The following is a 22,699-nucleotide window of genomic DNA, read 5'->3' on the forward strand; positions in this document are numbered from 1 at the left end:
TATTTTCACTCACAAGAAGTTTGATCATAAGTTCTATTGTTCTGCTGCTACGCTGACTTCTTTTTGAAGGATTAACCCAGACTTAAACATCCCATACAGTCTAACTCAGGAAAGAAAAAAAAAAAAAGTTGGGGGAGATTTAGTAGTCTGTGTAAAATAAAAAAAACGCCGCAGGTAGAAATTCAGAAAATCGCCTTAGAACCACATTATCCCCATGGGAAACTGAAGAGAGCTTCTTATAGGGTGAGACATAATTCCTTATAGTGGTAATCACCAAGAATGTTACTCTCAGGAAAAGGAAATTATATGACATAACAGCTAATGGTTCAGAGGGGATTTTAGTAAAGACATCTTAAAACGAGCTCAGGTTTCAAGAAGGATTTGTTTGCCGTTAGCCTTTAAGCGGGTTTTAAGAAGAAGTCAGCTCTCAGTGAAACTCAACCACAGCTCCCAAGCAGCCTGAATGGATGAGTGGGGCCACCTGGTGCTGCTGAAGGCCTCTGGGCCCAGGGTGGAAGAACAGATAACCCCTGTTCCAGGACCCTGCCCACCCTAGGAGACATGGCTGTTCTTGAGGCTCACATCTGAAAACCGAAGTTCCCTGGGCCTCTGTCCCTCACACTGCAGTGCATCTGGCTGCCCTCATAACCAGTCTTGCAAAATTCAGGCTGCAGGGGGCCTAATTTACTTAGATCTCTCAAGTACAGTCTGAGGTGAAAACAAAACACGATCCTCATCTTGTTAATTAGAGATATAATTTCAAGGTATCCAATTCAAGGTTACTTGATGTTTCAAGTGGCATTTACCAGAGCACTGTGCAAAGACTGCTGGAAGTCAGCCTTGCCTGTCGATTTCATTTCTGAAAGGTCTGTCCTGGTTATCCCAGAAAGCTCTTCTCCCTTACATACCACAAAGCAATCAAAACCAACGTTGCTGCCCAGAGCTACTGACAGGGAGCACCAGGGGTCTGGAAAGAGGGTGTCCTCGATGGAGAATGCCCAGAAACATGAAGAGCTAAAGACTACGTATGTCTTCTGGACATCTCAGTGTGAGCAGGAGTGGCCTCTGTGTGACAGTGCTTACTGGCCAGGAGCAGGAGGGCACTTGGTCGGGAGGCTGCACAGCAACCTCGTCTGCTTGGCATTTACAGCGAGGAAGGCTGCTATTTAGAAAACACTGGTGCTGACTTCCAACTACTGTTACCAGGGATACTATTAAAATATGCACAGGAATTGAGAAGATGGCAGAGATGAAAAGTTTTTAACTAGGAAGAGAAGATCTCAAAAACTCAGCCAAGTGGTAATATGATTTTGTATAAAGGTAACTTTTATTTCAAAATACAGGGACAAGAGCAGTTTATTCCCTAAGAGAAACAATGCCGTGGCCCTGAAGTTTGCTGGTGACTGCTAGAGGAGCAATGGTCATTGTGAATCGGGACTTTGTTCTTGGCTTTGGGTTGTAGTGACCGGGATTGGGCTGGTCTGAGACCAGCTCTGAAGCCTGGAACTACTTGCTTTTTTTCTGATATTAGGAAGGGGAATCTCCCAGCACCTGCTTAGACCACTAGTATCTACGTATAAATGTTCAAGATTGATTGGTAAGATTTTTATCCCCCTGTCCACAGCACGTTGGTTCACTTTACTTGAACTGTTGCATTGAATTTTAAAGTATGTTCACTTACATTCTCTCCTGGAGCTGTGGATTACAGGCAAGATATACTTACTCAGAGAAGTCAAATGACTTGCCCCAGACCTGCGACAACCTCTTTATAAAAATGGCCTCAATTCTTCCTCTCCTTATACCCATCTCCTCTGTAATGTGACTCTGCAGCTTCTCCCATTAAGAAGTGGAGTCTACTTCCCTAGCCCTGGGCTGGCCTTGGAACTCATCTTTGCCAGTAGAATGCAGAGGAAGTTCCAGTTTCCCCCTCAGGGAGCCCTGCCACCACCCTCAGAACAGGTCCAGGCTAGCCTGCTGGCGGTGTAATGTTGTAGCACAGAGCTCACTTTGTAGCACAGAGCTCAACTGGCAGTTGTCTCAACTGAAGCCCTAGACAGGTGTGAGAGCCCAGCCAAGAGCAGTAAATACACCTTGCCAACCTGTAGCTGACCGGAGATGATTGAGTAAGCCTGTCCCAGCTCAGGTCAGATCAGAACCACCCAGCTGACCTATAGGATCCTAAGGAGAAATAAAGGTTGATCATTGTATGCTACTGATGTGGGTGGCTTTTTAAAAAAATTATGCATCATCATTGTGGCAATAGGTAACTGGTACAGGTTCACAAAGCAAAAGGCTACAGGCTGGACTTCTGATTTCAGAATCCGGTGGCCTTTCCCTTATACTACACTTAGCCTCAGGTTTGAATTTATTAGATCCTTTCTGTATCTGGCAATATAATTTTAAAGGAAATATGCCTCCTATACTTGCTTATAATTTCAAGGCAATTGTATGGTTTTCCTTAGGAAACAGAATGAAAGGGAACGCCCCATAGGCCAGGGATTTCAAACATGCATTGCTCATTATCTGCCTACAACCAGTGTGGCTCGAGGGCCTTTGGCCCTGCTATGCCATTCATTACTCAGTATCCCCAACTAGTTTGTGGCTGGGTCATTAAAATACATTATTTCCATTTATTTTAAAGGATGTTTGATGCATGATTTCAAGATTTTATATATAATGAAAAATTGCCCATAGTTTTATACAATATCTTTTTCTGTTTCATGAGAATTTCAAAAGTGATGAAACATAAAATATGGATTGCAACTATTCAAGTAGCTATAAACACATTTCATTTTTCTGAGAATCTGTCATGAAGAAAGAATGTGAGAACAACTGAGGTTTGGGTAAGCTTTAGACATACTGCACGTGTGATGGTGTCTCTATAGAATGTGTTCAGTTAGGTTAAAATGACGTACTGCTACTCCTTGTAAATTGTAAAATAGTCTTCCCATCCTGCAAACTCTGCCCCTTTCCCTTCTTTTCCCTATTGACTGTTCTATGTTGATATTTACCTTGAGTTACAGAAATGCCTATTACTACTCAAAAACACAAAAAAGAAAGGAAAGGCAAAATTTCTGCCTCACAATATTTGTTACGAAAATACAATGCTGTATTTTAGCAAATATTGCTGGCCCAACAAAAATCATCACACACACAAAATGACTATAAATGATTTTTATAACTATATAATGCAGAGAAAAAAGAGCTACATGTTCATGCATGCATTCATTCATTTGATGATCAGGCAATAATAGTTCTGTAAATTTCAAGGCACCAATAGGCTGGTGCTGAGTAGCTGCTGTCCCCGTCAGCCAGGGCACCTTCTAGTTTGCTGCAGTCCCCAGTATTCTCGATTGCTTTTTAATCTGTGCTACTTCACTCACTTATGTATCTTTTCGGCTCCTGCGGGCATTTTATGGTTTGTGGCCCCTACGTTAAACAGATGCAAATAAAAACTAGGTCTTCTAACAGATACCAAGCCCTTGGATCATTAAGTTACAATGTATAGATAGAAATGTGGAATACACAGAGCATATGTTTTCTCATATGTGAAACAGGGACCTCAAGAAACACTTAGTGGAATCTCCCTGTCTTATATATGGGAAAATACTTTTGCTACCTGGACATTAACAAGGTGTTAACCAGAAGAGTGAAAAAGCAGAGAACTACAGAAGGAAGGAGGTCTTGGGGAACTGAGGTTGGGCGGAATGAATACAGGAGAGAGAGAGAAAAGCTGACCCTCCGGTAGTTATGTGCCCAGAGAAGTAATGGGTAGTTTCTAACTATATGCCAAAGAGAGGATTGGGGAGGACATTATGTCTCTTTATATCCTGTCCTGATCCCCATCTTACAGGACTTAGGCGTTTGGCTTCCTCAGCAGAAGCTGATGAAGGCAGCTCCAAAGGTAGCTGGAGTGTGAATGGCCCTCTCTGGGTTTTCTCCTCCTAATCTTATGCATAACTCTCTTTTTTTCTACTTGCTCTTCTAAGACTAGTTCTGGACCCTTCCGTCTGTACATGTTCACATGATAGCTGGTAAGCACACCAGCCATTCTGTGGCACCACATGGCCACAGAATCTCCTCACTGACTTAGGCAACTAATAGAAAAGGGAAACTACCACTTACCAGCTTTTCTTTGGAGAAATATCGCCCCTGTATCCTAACCTGAATCTCCAGAGAGCTATAAATACTTGCATTCCTCAGACGGCTGTTGGTTCTAAATCTACATCAGTGTCCATTTCCTTCACTAATGACCATTCTCATGTAATTAAATTTGGAATTATAGGATCTTAATGTTGGGAAAATGCATTTTCTACTGAAATGTTCTCTACCATGAATGAAAAACCAGAACAAGGCCTCTTCTGATACTAGGAATAAAACTGCCATCTCTCATAGGCACCAAATGTTATCTACTTCCATCTTAAATAAGGCTAAGTAATTTCCAAGTAATCTGTATTCTGAAATTAAAAGTTACTGTTTTTGAGCATCTACTATGTGCCAGGCATTTTGCTATTTTACAGTAACCCTCAGATACACATGAAGTAGCACTGTGAACCCTGTTTCACATATGAGAAAACAATGGCTCAGAGAGGTAAAATTACACAATATCACAACACTGATACTTCAGGAAAGTCTGTCTTGAAATGTCAGGGCACTTTAAAAAGGATGAAACAAATTCATTAATGGTAGAAAAAAAGAGAAGAAAGATTAAAAAAAAAAAGAAAGCAAAACCAAACCAAAACAAAAACAAAAAGCTGGCAACAACTTAAATGCCTAACAATAAAGATTGATAAAGTATATTATGGTGAAATATATGATGGGCTATTCTGTAGCTAGTAGAAATACTAACCTTATGAATAAGATTAGTCCAATATTATTACATTAGATGAATCTTATGAATAAGAATAGTCCAATATTTTTAGATTGGATGAAAGTTTCCGACTATTAAGTAAAAGAGAGTAGGCTAAAAACAGTACCTATGCTATAATTTCAATTTTATAAACAAAAATATGCAGATATATGCATAGAAAAAAATGTCAGGAAATAATACTTTTTTTTTTTTTGGTGAAAGAGATTCAGTTGGCTTTGGATTTTCCTCTTTTGAGCACCTCTGAGGTGCTACATATGGGCATTTGGCAGGAATTTATTTATTTTTATGTTTATTTTTTTGAGACAGAGTCTCACTCTGTTGCCCAGGCTGGAGTGCAGTGGTACAATCTTGACGCACTGCAACCTCTGCCTCCTGGGTTCAAGCGATACTCCTGCCTCAGCCTCCCGAGTAGCTCGGACTACAAGCACCCCTCACCACACCCGGCTTTTGTATTTTTAGTAGAGACAGGGTTTCACCATGTTGGCCAGGCTGGTCCCAAACTCCTGACCTCACATGATCGAACTGCCTTGGCCTCCCAAAGTGCTGGGATTACAGGCATGAGCCACCGCGTCCCGCCTTGGCAGGAATTTAAAAAAGAAAAGGAAAGAACATGACTGAGTTGATGATTAGCATTTGTGTGTTGGAGAAAAGGTGTAGATCAGTGTTTGATAGCTGGAAGAGGATGGCTGTGTGTCTGACTCAGCCACGTCTATGCAGGGACTGACTCACACATGAGTCAGGCCGGGTTTTTGTTTTTGGCAGAGTGCTAGGGGTGGTGGGAGATCCGTGGGCAGCAAGAAACATTTTCTTATAAGTGAACATTTCTGTGGATGGACTGTGATTCAACTGTTGACATCCCTCCTCAATTCAGTCTCGATTTCATTCTCCTCCTTGGATCTGCAGTAAATTATAGACTCTAACGTAATTGATATAAATTTAACTGTATTTTTAAAGCCAGGCTGCCCAGACAGAGTTTAAATATCTATCTACCCCACCTGCTGATGAGTTTCGGCTGTTGAGGCAATGAAGGTTAGAGAAGAAATACTTTTCCCCTTCCAGACCTTTGAAAATATTCATGCGGACTGGGTAAAAACATGACAGCGGAAAGTCAATGCCTGTGTGTGTTTCTGAGGCATATTCCTGAAGTAGGTGAAAATCTCAATTGCCAATTCTTTTATTCTTTTGACCACTAAAGCACTGCTTTACCACTTTTTATGTTCATGTTTAGAAACATTTTGGGGCCACCATTTAGGCTTGGTTCCATGGTAAGCTTCATCTCAAAAACACTGGCTTTCATGATTTAGTTTGTGACTGAATTCTAAGCAGTTGTGAAAAAGAACGCAGTGGATCGATAAGACTGCATCGATTCTATGAAGCGTGGTTATTCACGTTTTGCAGTCTTTATTTACTTTTTATTTTTTGAGACGGAGTTTCGCTCTTGTCACCCAGGCTGGAGTGCAATGGCACGATCTCGGCTCACCGCAGCCTCCGCCTCCAGGGTTCAAACGATTCTCCTGCCTCAGCCTCCTGAGTAGCTGGGACTACAGGCGCCCGCCACCACACCTGGCTAATTTTTGTATTTTTAGTAGAGATGGGGGTTTCATCATGTTGACTGTGCTGATCTTGAACTCCTGACCTCAGGTGATCCACCTCCCTTGGCCTCCCAAAGGGCTGGGATTTCAGGCAAGAGCTACCGCACCCAGCATAAGATAGGGATGTATCTCAGCTGCTGTACCTCAGGTAGGTGGTGGCATGATTGCAGTCCTTAACCCTATCAGCCCACAAACCAGGTAATAATCCCCAAGGAAGAGGTGGGCACTGGTTGTCCACTCATGCCTTCTGATAAGAACAACAAAGCTCCAGCATCAAACCTTGCAGATGGGGGGACAATGGCTTGGAAGGTGATGTACTCCATCTCCCAATGGCCCAAAAGCTGAGACATGACAGCTCTCAGGTAAAGTGGTTAAGTGGAGAGTTGGACTGTAAATGTGAAAAAGTTTTAGAACTACATTTGCCAATGTGTTTTATCTTTTTTTCTTCTTTTGTGTGCACAAGAGACATATGATAAAAGCGTATATCCAAAAAAGTCTAAAACGACTCTTTCAATAACTAAAATAAAAATTCTAAGTGTTAAGAAGGCATGTGTCACCGTTTGAATGGCAGTGGTTTTTTGTTTTTAGTGGTACATAAAATAACTATTTGTCTTACAATCAATGGTGTCTAAGAGTAAATGCAAAGGATAATGAAATATTGTAGCAGCACCTACTAATGCAGCACTGACTCTCGTCCAGGCAGTCTTCTGAGTGCTTTACTGGTCTTCCTCACAGTAACCCCATGAAGTAGGCACAATTATTACCCCATTTTACAGATGAGGAAACTGAGCCACAAATGAAGTCATTAGTAAGTGCTAGTAAGCGTCAGAGTCAAGATTTCAAGTCAGACCCTCTAGTTCCCAACACCCTGCTTGTACCCACCACACTACACTGCCTGCCTAGTGAACAGTCAGGCAGTGTTGAAACATGTTGATGGGTGAAAAAGCATGGTGAGTCACAGAGCATGTGGATACACCACCTCATGATCAATGGTGGAAGAACAAATACAAATCCTGGAACAGTGATTGTCTCTGGTGAGAGAAACAGGGAGACTGGAAGAATGGGGGACAAATATGGCAGGATCTAAGCTTTTTATAGTGTTTTCAATGACACTGATTTTCTAACGCCATACATAAATATTCTGTCTACTTAGAAAGCATTTCACAAATTATAGCCATTGGATCTTGTTTTCTTCTTTGTAATCTGTTGATTGCCCTAATGGTTTCTGTTCTCATCAGAAATCTCTTTCATGGTTTGTTTGTTTTGTTTTTTTAAGAGACAGGGTCTTGCTGTGTTGCCTAAACTATCCTCAAGCTCCTGGACTCAAGGGATCCTCCCATCTCAGCGTCCTGAGTAGCTGTTACTAACAGGCACATGCCACTGTGTCTGGCCTTCCATGGGTTTTTAATGTGTACAATAATCTGAATGAGAACAATCCAAGAAGGACAGAAAATTTTACAACAGGATTGAATAAAAGGATGGCGTTAAACCTTAGATGCCATGGCTCACCTGCAGTCAGTGAGAATGTTTTCTAGCAGCTTTGTGCACTCTCAATGGAGCCCTGTCACGTGAACTGTGTGTGTCTAGACACACATGTGGGACCACTGTCCAAAGAGAATGCAAACTAGAGTAATAAAGTCATCATAGCTTGTCAAAGATGATGCACCAATGAAAAATAATTCCTTGAAGCTCTTTTAATTAAACATTCAGCTGTCCACTAGAGCCATTTTTAAATATAAAATGCAGCCCTGTGGCCTTTTTCTTCCTGCCTCCTCCTCTTTTGCAATAGCTCAGGCAATTGAATTCTCATTGGTGATAAAAAAAATTCATAAGACAGGGTACAGCTGGTTGTGCCTCTAGCAAGATGTCAAATTCAGCTTGCACAAAATTAATTGCACCTAATTAAACCAGGGTCATTGGCGTTATTGTAAAGTGAGGCTATTTATTAGACAAAGAAAATTTCACAAATACCAATTTGCTTTTCTTTCAGGTTTGTGAAGGAGAAGAATTGCTTACATAATTAAATTTGTTTTGCCATTTTAATCTTATTACTCCTCAAAAGATCCACTTCAAATCTTGTTTCACTTTTGAAATTGTGTAATATTTTAGAATATTGGAAGTAATCCTTGGAGGAGGGCATAAAAAAAGATATGTTTGTTTGTTTGTTTTAGATTACCCAGTGGCTTTTCAAAGAGTGTAAAAAAAGAGATCATAAGCTACCATTTGCAAAGACACACACCTTGGAAATACTTATATGAAGGGTTTTTAAAGCAAATCTTTAGTATATATATGTATGAGATTAATATGAAATGTTAAAGATATGTTGTGTGTTATAAATAGGTTGCTAGCGTATGCATCTATTATTTCAAGAAAGATGCCACAGACAGGCAATTTCACTGAGTTGGAACTAGACAACCTCTTTCCTCGCTAACGCTGAGCAGATACAACCATTCTGCTTACTTCTTCCAGAAAATCATACAAAAATTATTATTGTTAGAGACAAAAGGATGATTGACTTTCTTGGCAAAACGATGCTGGTTCGACCTGTGATTCTGTGGCAAGTCGTATATACAGATTCCCAATTCCTCACTTTTAAAGTCCCTGTGAATCCTGTCTTTGAAGTCTCTCTGGATTCACTGTTATTGGTCCAGTTGATAACAGCTCCCTGATTAGGGTGCCCCCCACTCCTTGCCCTCCAGCCCAAATACAAAAGGAGATGGCAGGTGTCCATTATTGGCCTTGTCTCAGCCATTTACCAATAAACCTATAAGGCCAAGAAAGAAATGAGTTTTGATTGGGTGATGCTGGAATGGTTGAGTTAAGTAAACAGTAATCATTATTCAAAGCAGCTGCTCAAAAGTTCTCTGGGGAATTTCTGTCTTTCATAATATTCAGCATTTGGAGAAAATGGTATAGCCTATTTTAGGTCACATCATCCCATTGTACACTTTATGAAAAAGACTATTTATATTTATATGTATGTAAATAAGATCTCTCTTGGGGTAAGGTAAGAAGAGAGGTGAGAATCAAATTTATTTCATGGTTACTGTGAGAAAAGGCAAAAGGAGTAGGTAGAGAAAGCTTCTTTCACAATGTTAGGTCAGTTTGTAATATTTAAAAAATAAAAGATTTCCTAGATATCTACCAATAAAGACTACTCTATCTTGTGTTCCCACAGCAGCTAAGCCTGTTTCTATTCCTTTAATTACACTAAGCTACATAAGCTCATCATCTGAAACATAATGCTAACTGATCATTAGTTTGGCCAATGAAAACTTTTTTATAGGAAAGTATTATACTAGTAATAATAGAAAAAATGTTTCTTCAAGAATATGACTAACCCTAATATTTCTTAGAAACCGTATTTCAAAAATAGATAATTCATTTTCTTATTTCATTTTAAGCTTTAAAAAACTACAGAAACACTTTTAAATAGAAAAAATGACAAAGGTTGTACAGTTTCAGTTTGTAAAGGGCTGATACTGTGTGGATTAGCAAATTTTGAAGAAAAAAATGACACTCCCTCTACTTGTCACATTTCAGTATAAGTCAAATTTAATTAGTTGAGTTATGAAGCAACATCAAATATTATTTTGCTGCAGTATTAGGCATGAAATGTCTTTATGGGATTACTGTAAGCCTAGCTTTCATTTAACAGCTTGTCACTCTTAAGACGTGCTTTAGGAGATAGCAACATCTAGAAAAATCCAGTGGGGCTAAAACCCAACAGACAACTAAGGGGAACTCATGCTCAGAGGATCAGTTGAAACTCCAGTCTTCCCAGACCCTCATGGTACTTGATAATTTCTCACATACTGTTCATGAAGTTAGTTTTTACAGGCAAATATGTAGCCTTTAAAGAAACATAAACAGAACTCCATTAGTTTGCCAAAGATCCCACTCATCTCGGTAGGCCCTGCCTTAAAAAGTAAGCTTACCATTTAGGAATCCACTGCTTGGTCAATTAATTTCAAATCTCTGGCCTCATTTAAAATTGGGCATTGAGCTCTTCAGAGTAGTAGATTGGTATCAGGTTTACCTGGTTTTAATCTTATTACTCCTTGAAAGATCCACTTAAAATCTTATTTCACTGTTGAAATTGTGTAATATTTTAGAATACTAGAGGTAATCCTTGGAGGAGGGCATAAAAAATGATAGGTTTTCTGTAAGTTACCTAATGGTTTTTCAAATACTGTTATGTGCTCTGGTACATTTTGGAGTACCATACTGGTGAACTCAATGTTCTGACATCCCTCAAGTACTTTTGTAAGTAAGAGGTAAGGTATTTCCAGTTCAATGAAGAATTTCAGGGATGGTGATGCAGTAGAAACAAATTCTAACAGGGATAGGGAGTATGGGTTACACAATTGCAACTGAACATTCTAAAGGCTTTTCTCCTACATTATTACTCATGAGGACGATGACAGTCAGTCTTTGCAAACTTTAAATTCACAGGGAGAAAGTGATACTTCTTAGAAACATTTAGTCTCATTATTAACGATCATTCTGAGAGAGATCTGAAACACTCATCATGTTCTCAGAGGATGATATCATCCCAGAATGTGGAGATGAAAGTATCAGAAAAAACGGGATATAAATAATCTTCCTTATGGTGAGTCAACAAGTGTAGCTTGTTATAAGCTACTGTGAAATACATTTGTGTTTAGATAGCCGTGTCTCTGCAGGGGGCAGATGACTTAGTGATTTTCAAATTCTGCTCTGCCAGAAGAGTTTCAAGTAGGCTTCAGGGGCTTGTAGGGGAAGGATGGAGAGAGGTGCCAAAGGGGAGGCATGGAAAGGGGCAATTAGGATGGGGGACACATTTTCTGGGCAGAGGTATTCCAGTCTCTCTCCTTCAGTCCTCCTGAACCAAAGGAGGACTGCCAAACTGGGTTTCCACATAGGGTTTTATTCAACATAGTTCTGCTATTAAAAATAGTGAAAACCTTCTAGTTAACTATGGCATATTGAGCACAAGTATCTACTCTCACTTCTGAAATCCTACCAAAATCATATTAAGGAAAAAAAGAAGATATAAATCTACATGGACAAAGAAAAAGGAAACGGAAACAACAGCACACAAGAGATTTTGACGAAATTTTAGAAGATAATATGCAGATGGGTGGGGAGTATTTGATTTAACTACCTCAATCTACCATGTGCCCCCAGGGGAGACTGGTAGAGGAAGCACATGCATTTCCACTGCAGAATCCTGGGAATGCTCAGATACAGCTGAAAGTAGGGGAGTGAAGTAGGACTGAACACAAAGGAAGATTGATTTAACACCTGAAAGGACCCTCTTGCCCTGCTATCTGCCCTGACCACCTGTGGCCTGGCAGAATCAGAAAACTTACTGTCTTAAGAGGTTGAGACTAGAGTATGCTCAGGCACAGCTGAGGTGGCAAACAGGTGCTTTACTGAAATCAAGGAAATTAAGTAAAATTTTACATGCTATGGTTCCCATCTTTCCCCTGCTAGAGTCTTAAAACATTGGCAGCCAGGTTTAAAATGCCTCAAGATGAGGTTGGTTTCTCTCAGTCACAATTCATAGCCCAAGAGAAAAGACTCCTAGATACTCTTAATTAGATGCATCCCAATGAAAGAGCTGTGTCCTTATTCGGCCATTCTATAGTGAAGTTCACTATTCATTTGTTCAATAAATATTTAGTGATTATGTATTGGACACTATTTTAGGCATTAATTACAGTGGTGAACAAAATAGAGATGAAGACCTGCTCTCTTAGAGCTTATATTTTAGAGCTAGAGAAAGACAAAACAAAGTATACACACTACAATGTTAGGTAGTAATAAGCGCCCCCTTTCCCCCCCACCACACACATACCAACAAATCAGGGTAAGAAGATAAGCAGGATAAGACAGGACAAAGTGATGGGTATGACAGTGTTTACTTTTAACAGAGTGGACAGGGAAGAGCTCTCTAAGCAGATGACGCATGCCAACTAGCGCCAACCACAGTTTATAAACAGCTTTTAGTGTCTTATACTTAGTTATTGGTGGGCAGAAAGCAAAACAAACAAAAAATAAACTCAGAAAAAGTCATGATGGACAACAAATCAGAAGAAAACATTTTAAACAACTTAATTAAAATTAATATTTTTAGTGAAATGAGAAAATATCAGGCCAACAATTTTGAAAACAAACAAATGGACACATTCTTAGAAAAATACAACTCATCAGACTGATCTGAGGAAATAAAAAGTAGGTATAATATTATAACCACTTAAGAAATGGAAGCTGTTGTTAAAGCAAATACACAAAGTAAACACCAGGCCCAGAGAGAAATGAGTCCTACCAAACTTTATAGAAACAGATCATAAAAATATTATGTAAACTTTTCTTAGACAATATGAAAGAGAATAGTTCCCAATCCGTTTTTAAGCCAGCATAACCCTGATACTAAAACCAAACAAAAATATCAGAAGAAAAGAATACAATAGATCCATGTCAATCATGAATATAAACCTAACAATCCTAAACAAAATGTTATAAATAAAATATGAATTTTATTTATAATTTATTTACTCAGATTTTATTTATAATATTAGTGTCTGAAAAAATATAATACTCCAACAGTAACTGAAAAAATATAATACTCCCTAACCAGTTTAGGTTTAGACTGGGTATGCTAGCACAGTTTAATATTTTGAAAATCTATAAATGTAATTTGTTAATTCACACAATAGATTAACAGAGTGAAACTGTACTTTTCCTTCACCTCAACAGATGAAGAAAAAGCATGTGATAAAGAGAAACCATTCATGATAAAAATTCTTTGTAAGTTATAACTGGAAGGGAACATCATCTCATAAAGAGAATCATTAAAGAAAACATAAAATTAACATAATCTGAAATGGGAAAACAGTAGAAACATTTCATTTAATATGATAAATTACCTAAGGATTCCAACTACTACTATTTCTAATCCTCACTGTATTAGGGTACCTACCTAATCCAATAAGACAAAGAAAGAAACCAGGAGCATGAGAATTGGAAATGAATAAATAAAGCTGCCATTATTTGTAGATGATATCATTTTTCAAAAATCCCAGAGAATCTACAGACAACTTTATTAGAAATAATAGGAGAATGGAGAAGTAATAGACGCAATAACAAAGTGGCTGGATATAATACTTACTAGTATACAAAGTTCATTGCATTTCTGTTCACCAGCAGCAAATGAGAAAGCATTACTGAAGAGAATTTAAGATATCAGAATAGCAAGTATCTAGAAATAAATATAACAAGGGATGTGTAATATGTCTAAATGGGAAATTATAAAACCTTTATAAGAAATATCTAATAAGATCTAAATAAATGGAGAGACAGACCACATTCATGGATAGAAACACAATGTGAAAATGTAATGCTTCCTAAATTGGTCTATAGAATCAATGCAATTACATTCAAAATTCTAAGAGAGTATTTTATTGAACTTGATTATATTATTTAAAGTTTATGTGGAGGAATAAAAAAAGTCATAACAGGCAGCATACTTCTGAAGAAAAGAATAACAAAAGAACTTTCCTGTCTAGATATCAGGACTTATTTTGAAGCTATTGTAATTAAGACTATATTTTGCTGCTGAAATAGAAACAATAATGAAATAGAATATATTTCCATTAATATGCAGTATACATGGGAGTAGTCTATAAGATCAGTGAGTAAAAGAGCGATTGTTCAATAAATATGATAAAGAAATGGTCATCTATAAGGAAAACGATCAAATTTGACTTCTCCATCCCATATGAAGAAATCAATTTTTGATTGACTGCAGACTTTTAAAACTCAACGCTTTCAACTCTTGGTAGGAAGTCTAATGAATGTCTATTGGATCTTGGGGGAGAAGAAAATTTCTTACACAAGATACAGAAAGCCATTGATTAGAAAAGTTTGATAAAATTCAGTATAAAATTAACCCATAAAATTAAGAACTTATGGTCATAAAACACATATTAAGAAAGTGAAAAACAAGTTACAACCTGGGAGATGATATATGCAATACATACAATGTATTAAGCATTAGTATCATGACTGAAGAACTTCGATAAGTCGATGAGAAAAGCATAAGGAATCCAACAGCAATTTGGCATAGGACCCAAACAGATACTTCACAGAAGAGAAAACAAATATGGCTAATATCGCAATAAAAATCATTTTATACCTATTCAATTCACAAAAACTTAAAAGAAATTGGCAATATCAAATGTTAGTAATGTTATGGATCCACAGGATCTCTGAAACATTGCTGGTAGGAGTATAACTTGTTGCAACCATGTTGGAAAAGAGTTTGACATTATATTCTAAGTGTAAACATTCATGTATTTTCCTAGTAATTCCACCCCTAGGTATGCCCCAAAGAGAAACTCTTGCATATGTACAGCAGAAGACATGTACAAGAATGTTTGTAAGTAGCATTGTTCACAAGTGCAAAACCTTTGAAATAATCCAGTGCCCATTATCAGGAGAGTGGCCAAATAAATTGTGGTATATTCACACACTGGAATACAAATGCAGTACATGGGGGAAAAGCAGGCAATTCTAATTTCAGGACAAAAAAAATAAAATTTCTCAAGTAACCATAGTTTACTACATGGTTCAGTGACAATAATGCATAATCTACACTTGATCTTAGCTAAAAGGCCGAGAAGCGATGAATAATGCATAATCTTAATAATGTAAACATTAAATACCTATTTGACTCAAATTGTGAAATTACTCTAAAGGAAGAATAGAAGAGATGAGAGTCTTTGGGAGGGCTATAAAAAAGAGCTAAATCACTTTTTTTTTATAGTAGTCTGATGGCTAAAATAAAAACTAAGAAGATAAGCATTTTATTTAGAGATATGTAGGTAAATACCAGAAGAAACAGTTAAGGAGTAAAAAGTTATTACTTCTGGAGAGTGGGACAAGGATAATATAAATATACGTGGAGTATACATATATATACACACACGGAGACACATATACATATGTATACATCCATATATACCTATGTACATATACATGTATATGGGTTATATGTACATAGGTATATATATGTGTGTGTGTGTGTATATATATATATAATTGATTTTCAAAACCAAAACCTCTCATTTGTAACAGGCATATGACATTGTTGAACAGACAGATTGGGCTTCTAAAAGAAGAAATTTTGGCACTCTGGGAAATATCAGAGTGCAGCGGCAGAGATCTATAAGATGATATGGTCCAATGCTTTCATTTCACAAAAATGAAGAAAATGAGACATGGTAAAACTAAGTAAATTGTTAAAGTCTCAAAATTAGAAATGTACTAGGACTAATCCTCAGACCTCCAGGTTCCTAAGCCAAAGCGCCTTCTGCCACATCTAACTGGGAGGGGAAAGAGGTGCTCCCAAGGGAAAGGGGAGGGCTGACCATCCAGTTCTGGAGGGATGTGTAGGAACACAAGGGAATGTTCTGAGACAGAGCTGGCACCCAGCTGAGGAAGAGATGCTGGAACACTGCCTGGTGAAACTGGCGTTCTTGTCTTGATGTACTGATCTGCCTGCAGTGCCTCACAAATAGGTGTATATGTGAGTATGTGTCTGCTTTCTGATTGTTGCTGATGTAGAATCTCTCAGGATAAGACGGTAGTACAAGCCTTACTAAAAGCCATATGGAATACAGATAGATATTTAAAAAATGCCTAGTTCCAGGCCTCACATGAAGACATGGGAGAAATATGTTGGTTAAATGGATGCATAAATACTATAATTTGTTTCCAACGCCTAGCTGAAGATGGTAAAATAACTGAGTATTTTAACAGAGTATATTTGCTTTTAGCCCAAAGGAAGACTGAGAGGAAACAGACATTTGAGGAGTGAGGAGGAGGCCATGAGAATGCTGATAGGTCATCAGTTACTATATCTTAGTAAAAACGTTCTATGTGCTTTCATCACTTGGAATACCCATATTTGTAATTTTGCAGACTCTATACTTTCACTAATCAAAGTAACTTATGGAACGGCAGCATGAATATCACAGCTGAGGCTTCACAGAAATGGAGGATCTTGAGCCTCACCTAGATCTACTGAATCAGAGTCTTCATTTTAACAAAATCCCCAGATGATTCATAAGCACATTAAAGTTTTGAGAAACTCTGGCCTATAGCACTGTTTTTTGGATAAAATTATAATTTAAATATGTCTTACTTGGAATTAGAAGCTATGCAAAGGACCAATAATATACTGAAATAAATTATGATAGAGTAATGATATCCTGAAATAAATTAAGATAAAGAAAAACCACCTGGAGGACAGGGTAAAAACTGTAATAAACATTGAATGATCAAAGCGGGAATTGCATTTCTCAGTTACGAGTATTTATTGCAATCAAACGTGTCAGGGGGGTGATTCTGGGTGATCTGTGACTGCTTAATGGGAAATTTGGTAGTCTGCCACACGTCTCTAATCATAAGTCAGCTTGCTTAGGAGTGTGGCTTGATTCCTCTATCAGTATACAACATCAGTATTGTGTCTAGAAAAAAAATAGAATATAAAAATCTGACCTCAAGTAGCTGGGCAATGAGCCAATAACAACAATAATGACAACAAAGAAATGAACAAACAAGTGGGGAAGGGTCTAAAACCCATTATGCGAGGGGGGAAAAAAAACTACAGAAGATGTAAAGGCCATTTTTTATTAGAATAGTCAAGTGACAAAATCCACTGTGTACATATCAGAAATTCAACTCAAAAGAACACTCACCGGGAGGAAAGGCTTGGCTTCCCACTTTTGCTACAGCTGGTATAAATTCCTGGGCCATCATCAAAGAAGCTTCCAAGTGCCAACTTCTGTCTGATAGACTCTCTCTCATTTTTCTGTGCCTAAAATTTCAAGAAAACAAAAAATGCTGATAAGTGGGCAGATATAGCACAACCACAGGCAGTCTAACTTGCTAAGTTTCTTAGCACTGTAACATTAGATGAAAAACAAATAAATAGGCTGCAGCACAAGAACATTTGAATTATTAAAAGCTGAAATTTTACCAGTCTCTTCTGGCTTGAATTTCAGTTCTTCAGAGCTCATTCTAATCTCCAGTCTAAGTAATCACCATCATGGTACTCAGTGATTTTCACCAGTATAGAACTACATTATTTGTCACTGTAATCTTTCTTCTTCTTACCTGCTAGGTATAGGTAAAGTTGTGGAGGGCAAGTACTTTCTCCTGAATCAAATCACTTTGATCCCAAACGTGCCCTTTTTCCTTGATCTTGTCTTCTCTCTGCTTTACATGTCCCTTTAGCCAGCCCATTTTCTCTATGGCAAGAACAGTAATTCACTTCACCAACATGCAGCCTCTGGGATCTGGCAGATGCCACAATAAGGCCAGAAGAGAACCCAGGACAAGACAGACATAGCACCTGCCTCCATGCAGCTTACAGTCTTGTCGGGGACTCTTGGTTCCATTCAAGGCCTAGCCTCACCAGGTTTCAGAATGTGAGAAACCTTGACAATAATGTCTGGAATAGCTGGAGAATTCTAGCTGGGCCCATCTGTTTCATATTTTGAGGGGAGGTCAGGTCAGTGTGCATAGAAAAAGGATTTGGTAAACTACACTACTGTGATCCTTCAGATATGTTTACAATGCTTGGCTTCTCATTAAACGCCCCATAAAAACTCACCATGCTGAACTTTTAAACCCTTTAAACAACAGGGGAGACGATTAAAATGATTTCCTTGGTTAAAAATGAAACTACAACAAAAAAACAAACAACATGAGTCAAAAATCCTGGGCTGAGGATGAAATTTTAGTTTTGTGAGATGACAAAGGCTTTGAGAAGTACCATTTTATGCACTGAGCGAGGGCTTGAAGACCACACTGAGCAAATTATATTACAAAATGCAGGTCATGTGACTAGGTGTGGCTACTAAAGGCTTGGTGATGCCTTCATTCTTCCAGAAGGAGGTTCTGGAGCATCACTGTGTCACAATGACAAAAGGCACAGCCTGTTGGAAGGGCGCACTGAAAATAACTTCATTCCCAAGTGAAGGACAGTATACAATAGGTTAAGGCTGCTCTGTCTAATACGGTAGTTACTAGTCTCATGTGGCTATTTGCATTTCAACTTAAGAATTAATTAATTAATATTAAAAATTCAGCTCCTCGGGCACACTACCTCATTTCAAGAGCTCAACCATCACAGATGGCTAGTGGATACTGTACTAGACAGCACAGAATAAAATACATGACAGCAAAGTACAGCTAAGACAGTGGTTCCCAAGATCTAGCTTCGACAGACTGCATTAGAATGCCCCAGGCTCTAGTGCCAGATATTTAATTTCAACAAGTTTGAGAACTAGTTCGAAGAAACCTCATCTCTATTCTCCCTTTCTCTCACACTTTTTAATCCTTGGACACCATAAGCATTCTTTCAACTGTACACACTTAGCGATTATCTCTGTCTATATATATAGCACCCCATTTTAGCATGTATCAATGAAACTGCATCATACTAGGAGCTAGCATATGTGTGTGTGTTTGTAGTACAGTCATAAAGTGAAAGACTACTTTTATATGATTTGTGTGTGTGTGTGTGTGTGTGTTTTACAGATGTGAAAGACTGCTTTCATAGTTCTTACTTTTTGCTGGGCTAGCACAAAACCGAGCCTTAAGAAAGCAACCATAAGGTTATAGAGGGAAGCAAGAATGCCTTTTATTTCACGAACCACTTGCAACTGTACTGCTTGCAACCTTAATTAGAGCAAACCACCTTTCCGAATATGCAAGGCTGTCACTTGGGATGGTCCAGCCAAAACAGAATCACATCACTTGACACCTTTATTTAAAACAAGTTCATTTCAAATCCTCGTATCTGCCAGGCAGATTTTGTACAGTCAGTGAACCTATTTCTCAATCCATATCACAGACAAAAGAGATTCTTACCAAAGTCTTCAACAGGCAGAAGACTGGTGAGTATAGCTGAATATCCAAATATAAAATCAGTAGATAGCAACATAAATGTTAAGGATTAATGTTCAACACACGCTGGCCCGACATTAGCCTAGGGTCTAAAACAGGCTTTAAAGAAAACACTTATCCCAGGGTATGAATGTGTGAATATACCCTTGGTTCCACATCTATCTTTCTTGATAAACTAGAGCTACAGATATTGGGAGAGGCCTTAAAAATATTTCCATTTACATTAATTGCAGTTCTTTACACCTGAATACTTCATTAACAGTTTAAAGAGGACTGTTTTATAATACACTCTTTCCCCCTCTCTCCTTCTCTCTCTGTCTCTGGATACCACTGAACAAATCAAGAAAAGCATAAAGAATATAAACATCACTCATAATCCCACCACTTAGAGAGAGATGATTGCTAACTTCTTAGTATATTTTCTCCTAGTTTTTATCATATGTGTGCATTATTTTCCTTTTTATAAAGTTGAGATCATATTGTTTATTATATTTTCAGAATTGCCCTTGTATCACTTCAAATTCTTTAAAAACGTAATTTTAAAATCTTTAAAAAATTTTTCCTCCAGAGCAGCCAGAAAGGAATAAAAACACAATCTTTAACGGTTGCATATCATTCCATCCTATGGAGTTACCCTCTATGGTTAGCCATTTGGGTTGTGCTAAATTAAAAATAACATGCAAGTTAGCCTCTTTTTTTTTGGTGAGATGGAGTCTCGCTCTGTCACCAGGCTGGAGTGCAGTGGCGCCATTTCGGCTCCCTGCAACCTTCGCCTCCCAGGTTCAAGCAATTCTCCTGCCTTAGCCTCCCAAGTAGCTGGGACTATAGGCTCGCGTCACTATGCTCAGCTAATTTTTGTATTTTTAGTAGAGACGGGGTTTCACCATGTCAGCCAGGATGGTCTCAATCTCTTGACCTGATGATCCGCCTGCCTCAGCCTCCCAAAGTGCTGGGATTACAAGCGTCAGCCACCATGCCCGGCCAGAAATTAGCCTCTTTACATAAATGCTTGCCCACATGTCTGATTATTTCCTCAGGATTAGTTCCTGGAAGTGGAATTAGCAGATCAGCTGAGTGTGAACATTTGTTGAGGCTCTTGACACATTTTGTCACATTGCTCTCAAAAAAAGCTGTTCCAATCCACATGCCCGCCAGCAATGTAAGAGGGGGCAGCTTTCACTACATCCTGGCGAACACTGAAATTCTCACTTTAAAAAAAAAGCTTTTAAAAAATTTGATAGGCAAAAGTAATGTTTTAAATTTTAATTTCTTTGATTACTACTTAGAGTAAATATTTCAATGTTTTAGTGACTGTACTTTCTTTTCTCTGAATTACTTATTCCTAGCTTTGCTTATTTTTCTACTAAGGTCTGAGAATTTTAAACATTTTATAGTAGAGTATTTGTCCTTTTGAGCTTCAACCGTAAATGTTATGTAGTTAAGTCAATAGCTTGCTTCCTCTGTCATGCTGTTGGTGGCTTTTGTGCTTGGAAAACTCTTCCCAGTCCAGAGGCAAAGGATCTCACTAGATGCTGGAAGATTAAATGAGAAAACTTAGGTAAATTACTTAGCAGCTGTACCCGACCTGTGGTAATGTAAATCTGTGATAGATGGTAGCATTATGGTTCATACTCCAATTTCTGCTTTGAATATGAGGAAACTGCGGGACATGAAAGGTTACCATACTGTTAGGCAGGAGCAGTAGGATCCAAGTCCATGCTTTCTAATCCCAGATCTTTCTGCTTTTTCACATCACTTTTCCACATGAAAGAGTAAGGTGTTCAGACTAATAATAATGGTAGGTACCATGTAGGGGATAAAATGTGGCACAAAGAGTTATGGGTCTATTTCTTCCCTGAGATGGATGTGATGTTTTCTCACCAAAAGAGAAAACACTGGCAAAGCATACATACTATGGGCTAAATCATAACCACAGATATCCACAATACAAATATCTTTCCTCACCATCACTGCTCAATGTTAAAAAGTAACAATGAGAACCTAATTTTCTTTCAGTTGCCCACATGTGTAAAAAATATGTGTGTGTGGTTTCAAAGACGGTTTGTTCTCTGATGAATTATACCTGCAAGGCAAATATGTCTGCCACCAGCCCCCTCAATCCAGCCAAGCCCAAGACGCTCCAGGGTGAGCAACAGCCAAGGGTACAGGAAAAGGAAGAGGCTCACTCAAAACACCACTGCCAGGCTGTACTTACGACAAGCAGAGCCATGTCCACTCCTAAAACAGCCTTGGGAAATACCCTCATAAAACAAAAGTACAACATCGAAAATTGGTATTGCTAGCAAAAGTAAAGGGCAACTGAGGAATAGGGCTCATCACTATCAGGCAGAAAAGCTATTCAAGCCCCAGATGAAAGCAAAAATATGATTAGAAACTCACCGCTATTCAGCCCCAGGAAGTTTTTGTCCTCATCTGTTGCTAAATTCCCTACTGCCACCCGCTGTGCCTGAGCAGATAAGGCTCACAATGACTTTCAATGACGCCATGCAAGCCACCATGATCTTAGAACACAGACCACTGAGCACTTGTAGACTCTGAACACCAACGCTCAGCCTTTCCTGATGTGCTCTGTTCTACTGCAATTCCCCAATCTGGACAAGAACAAAGAGGGCCATTCAAGTAATGAAATAAAAAGCAAAATGTTCCGCATGGGTAGGTATCATCTCTCTTCAAATCTAATATGTCCCCAGGACCTTTCCACACTTTTTTTCCGGCATATGGCGTGACCCCATCCCTTACACACCAAGATCACTCCTGCATCCCCTCCCCAGGTTCTGCCTTCCTGCCTCTGGCCTAGCCCACCTTACTAGCAGCATTGTGATGTCTCTGAAGCAAGAAGCCTTCAGCATGCTAATCTGCACGTAAATTTACAAGTGGAAAATTGGGTGTTTTCTGCATTTTCAAAATCTATTTAATTGACAAACTGTATTTTTTGTGGGAAAATCGGCGGGGGGGCCTCTAGGGTTCTCAGGAACACACTTCAGGAAATAACATCCTAAACCTGAACCTAAAGCCATCTGGTGCTTAGGACACAACAAGCAGCTGCTTCCTTCTGAGCCCTGCACAGATGATAAAACCCACAGAGGCGGAAAGGGCCTGTCAGACCAAGAGGAAAGGGCTCCTCAAACTCCCCTGAGGACGAATGGATTTAAGGAAACCTGGCCCAGGGAATCAGGGGATCCAGTAGATGAGAAAGGCACAGAGGTGGGAATAAAAGCAGATGTAAGATTTGGAGCAGGAACAGTTGTAGGCC

The 22,699-nt window shown here is 38.7% G+C and overlaps 1 protein-coding gene across 1 annotated transcript in view; it reads right to left on the minus strand.

Annotated features, from left to right (window-relative positions):
* Nucleotides 1–22,699, minus strand: part of SCHIP1 (schwannomin interacting protein 1) — a 168,990-nt gene that overhangs the window by 13,594 nt on the left and 132,697 nt on the right. Inside the window, 1 exon segment of the mRNA XM_017851189.1 lies at nt 17,211–17,329. Coding sequence (XP_017706678.1) covers nt 17,211–17,329 — 119 coding nt within the window.

This window comes from Rhinopithecus bieti, unplaced genomic scaffold (genome assembly GCF_001698545.2).
Source record: "Rhinopithecus bieti isolate Rb0 unplaced genomic scaffold, ASM169854v2 scaffold_55, whole genome shotgun sequence".
Classification (NCBI taxonomy): domain Eukaryota; kingdom Metazoa; phylum Chordata; class Mammalia; order Primates; family Cercopithecidae; genus Rhinopithecus; species Rhinopithecus bieti.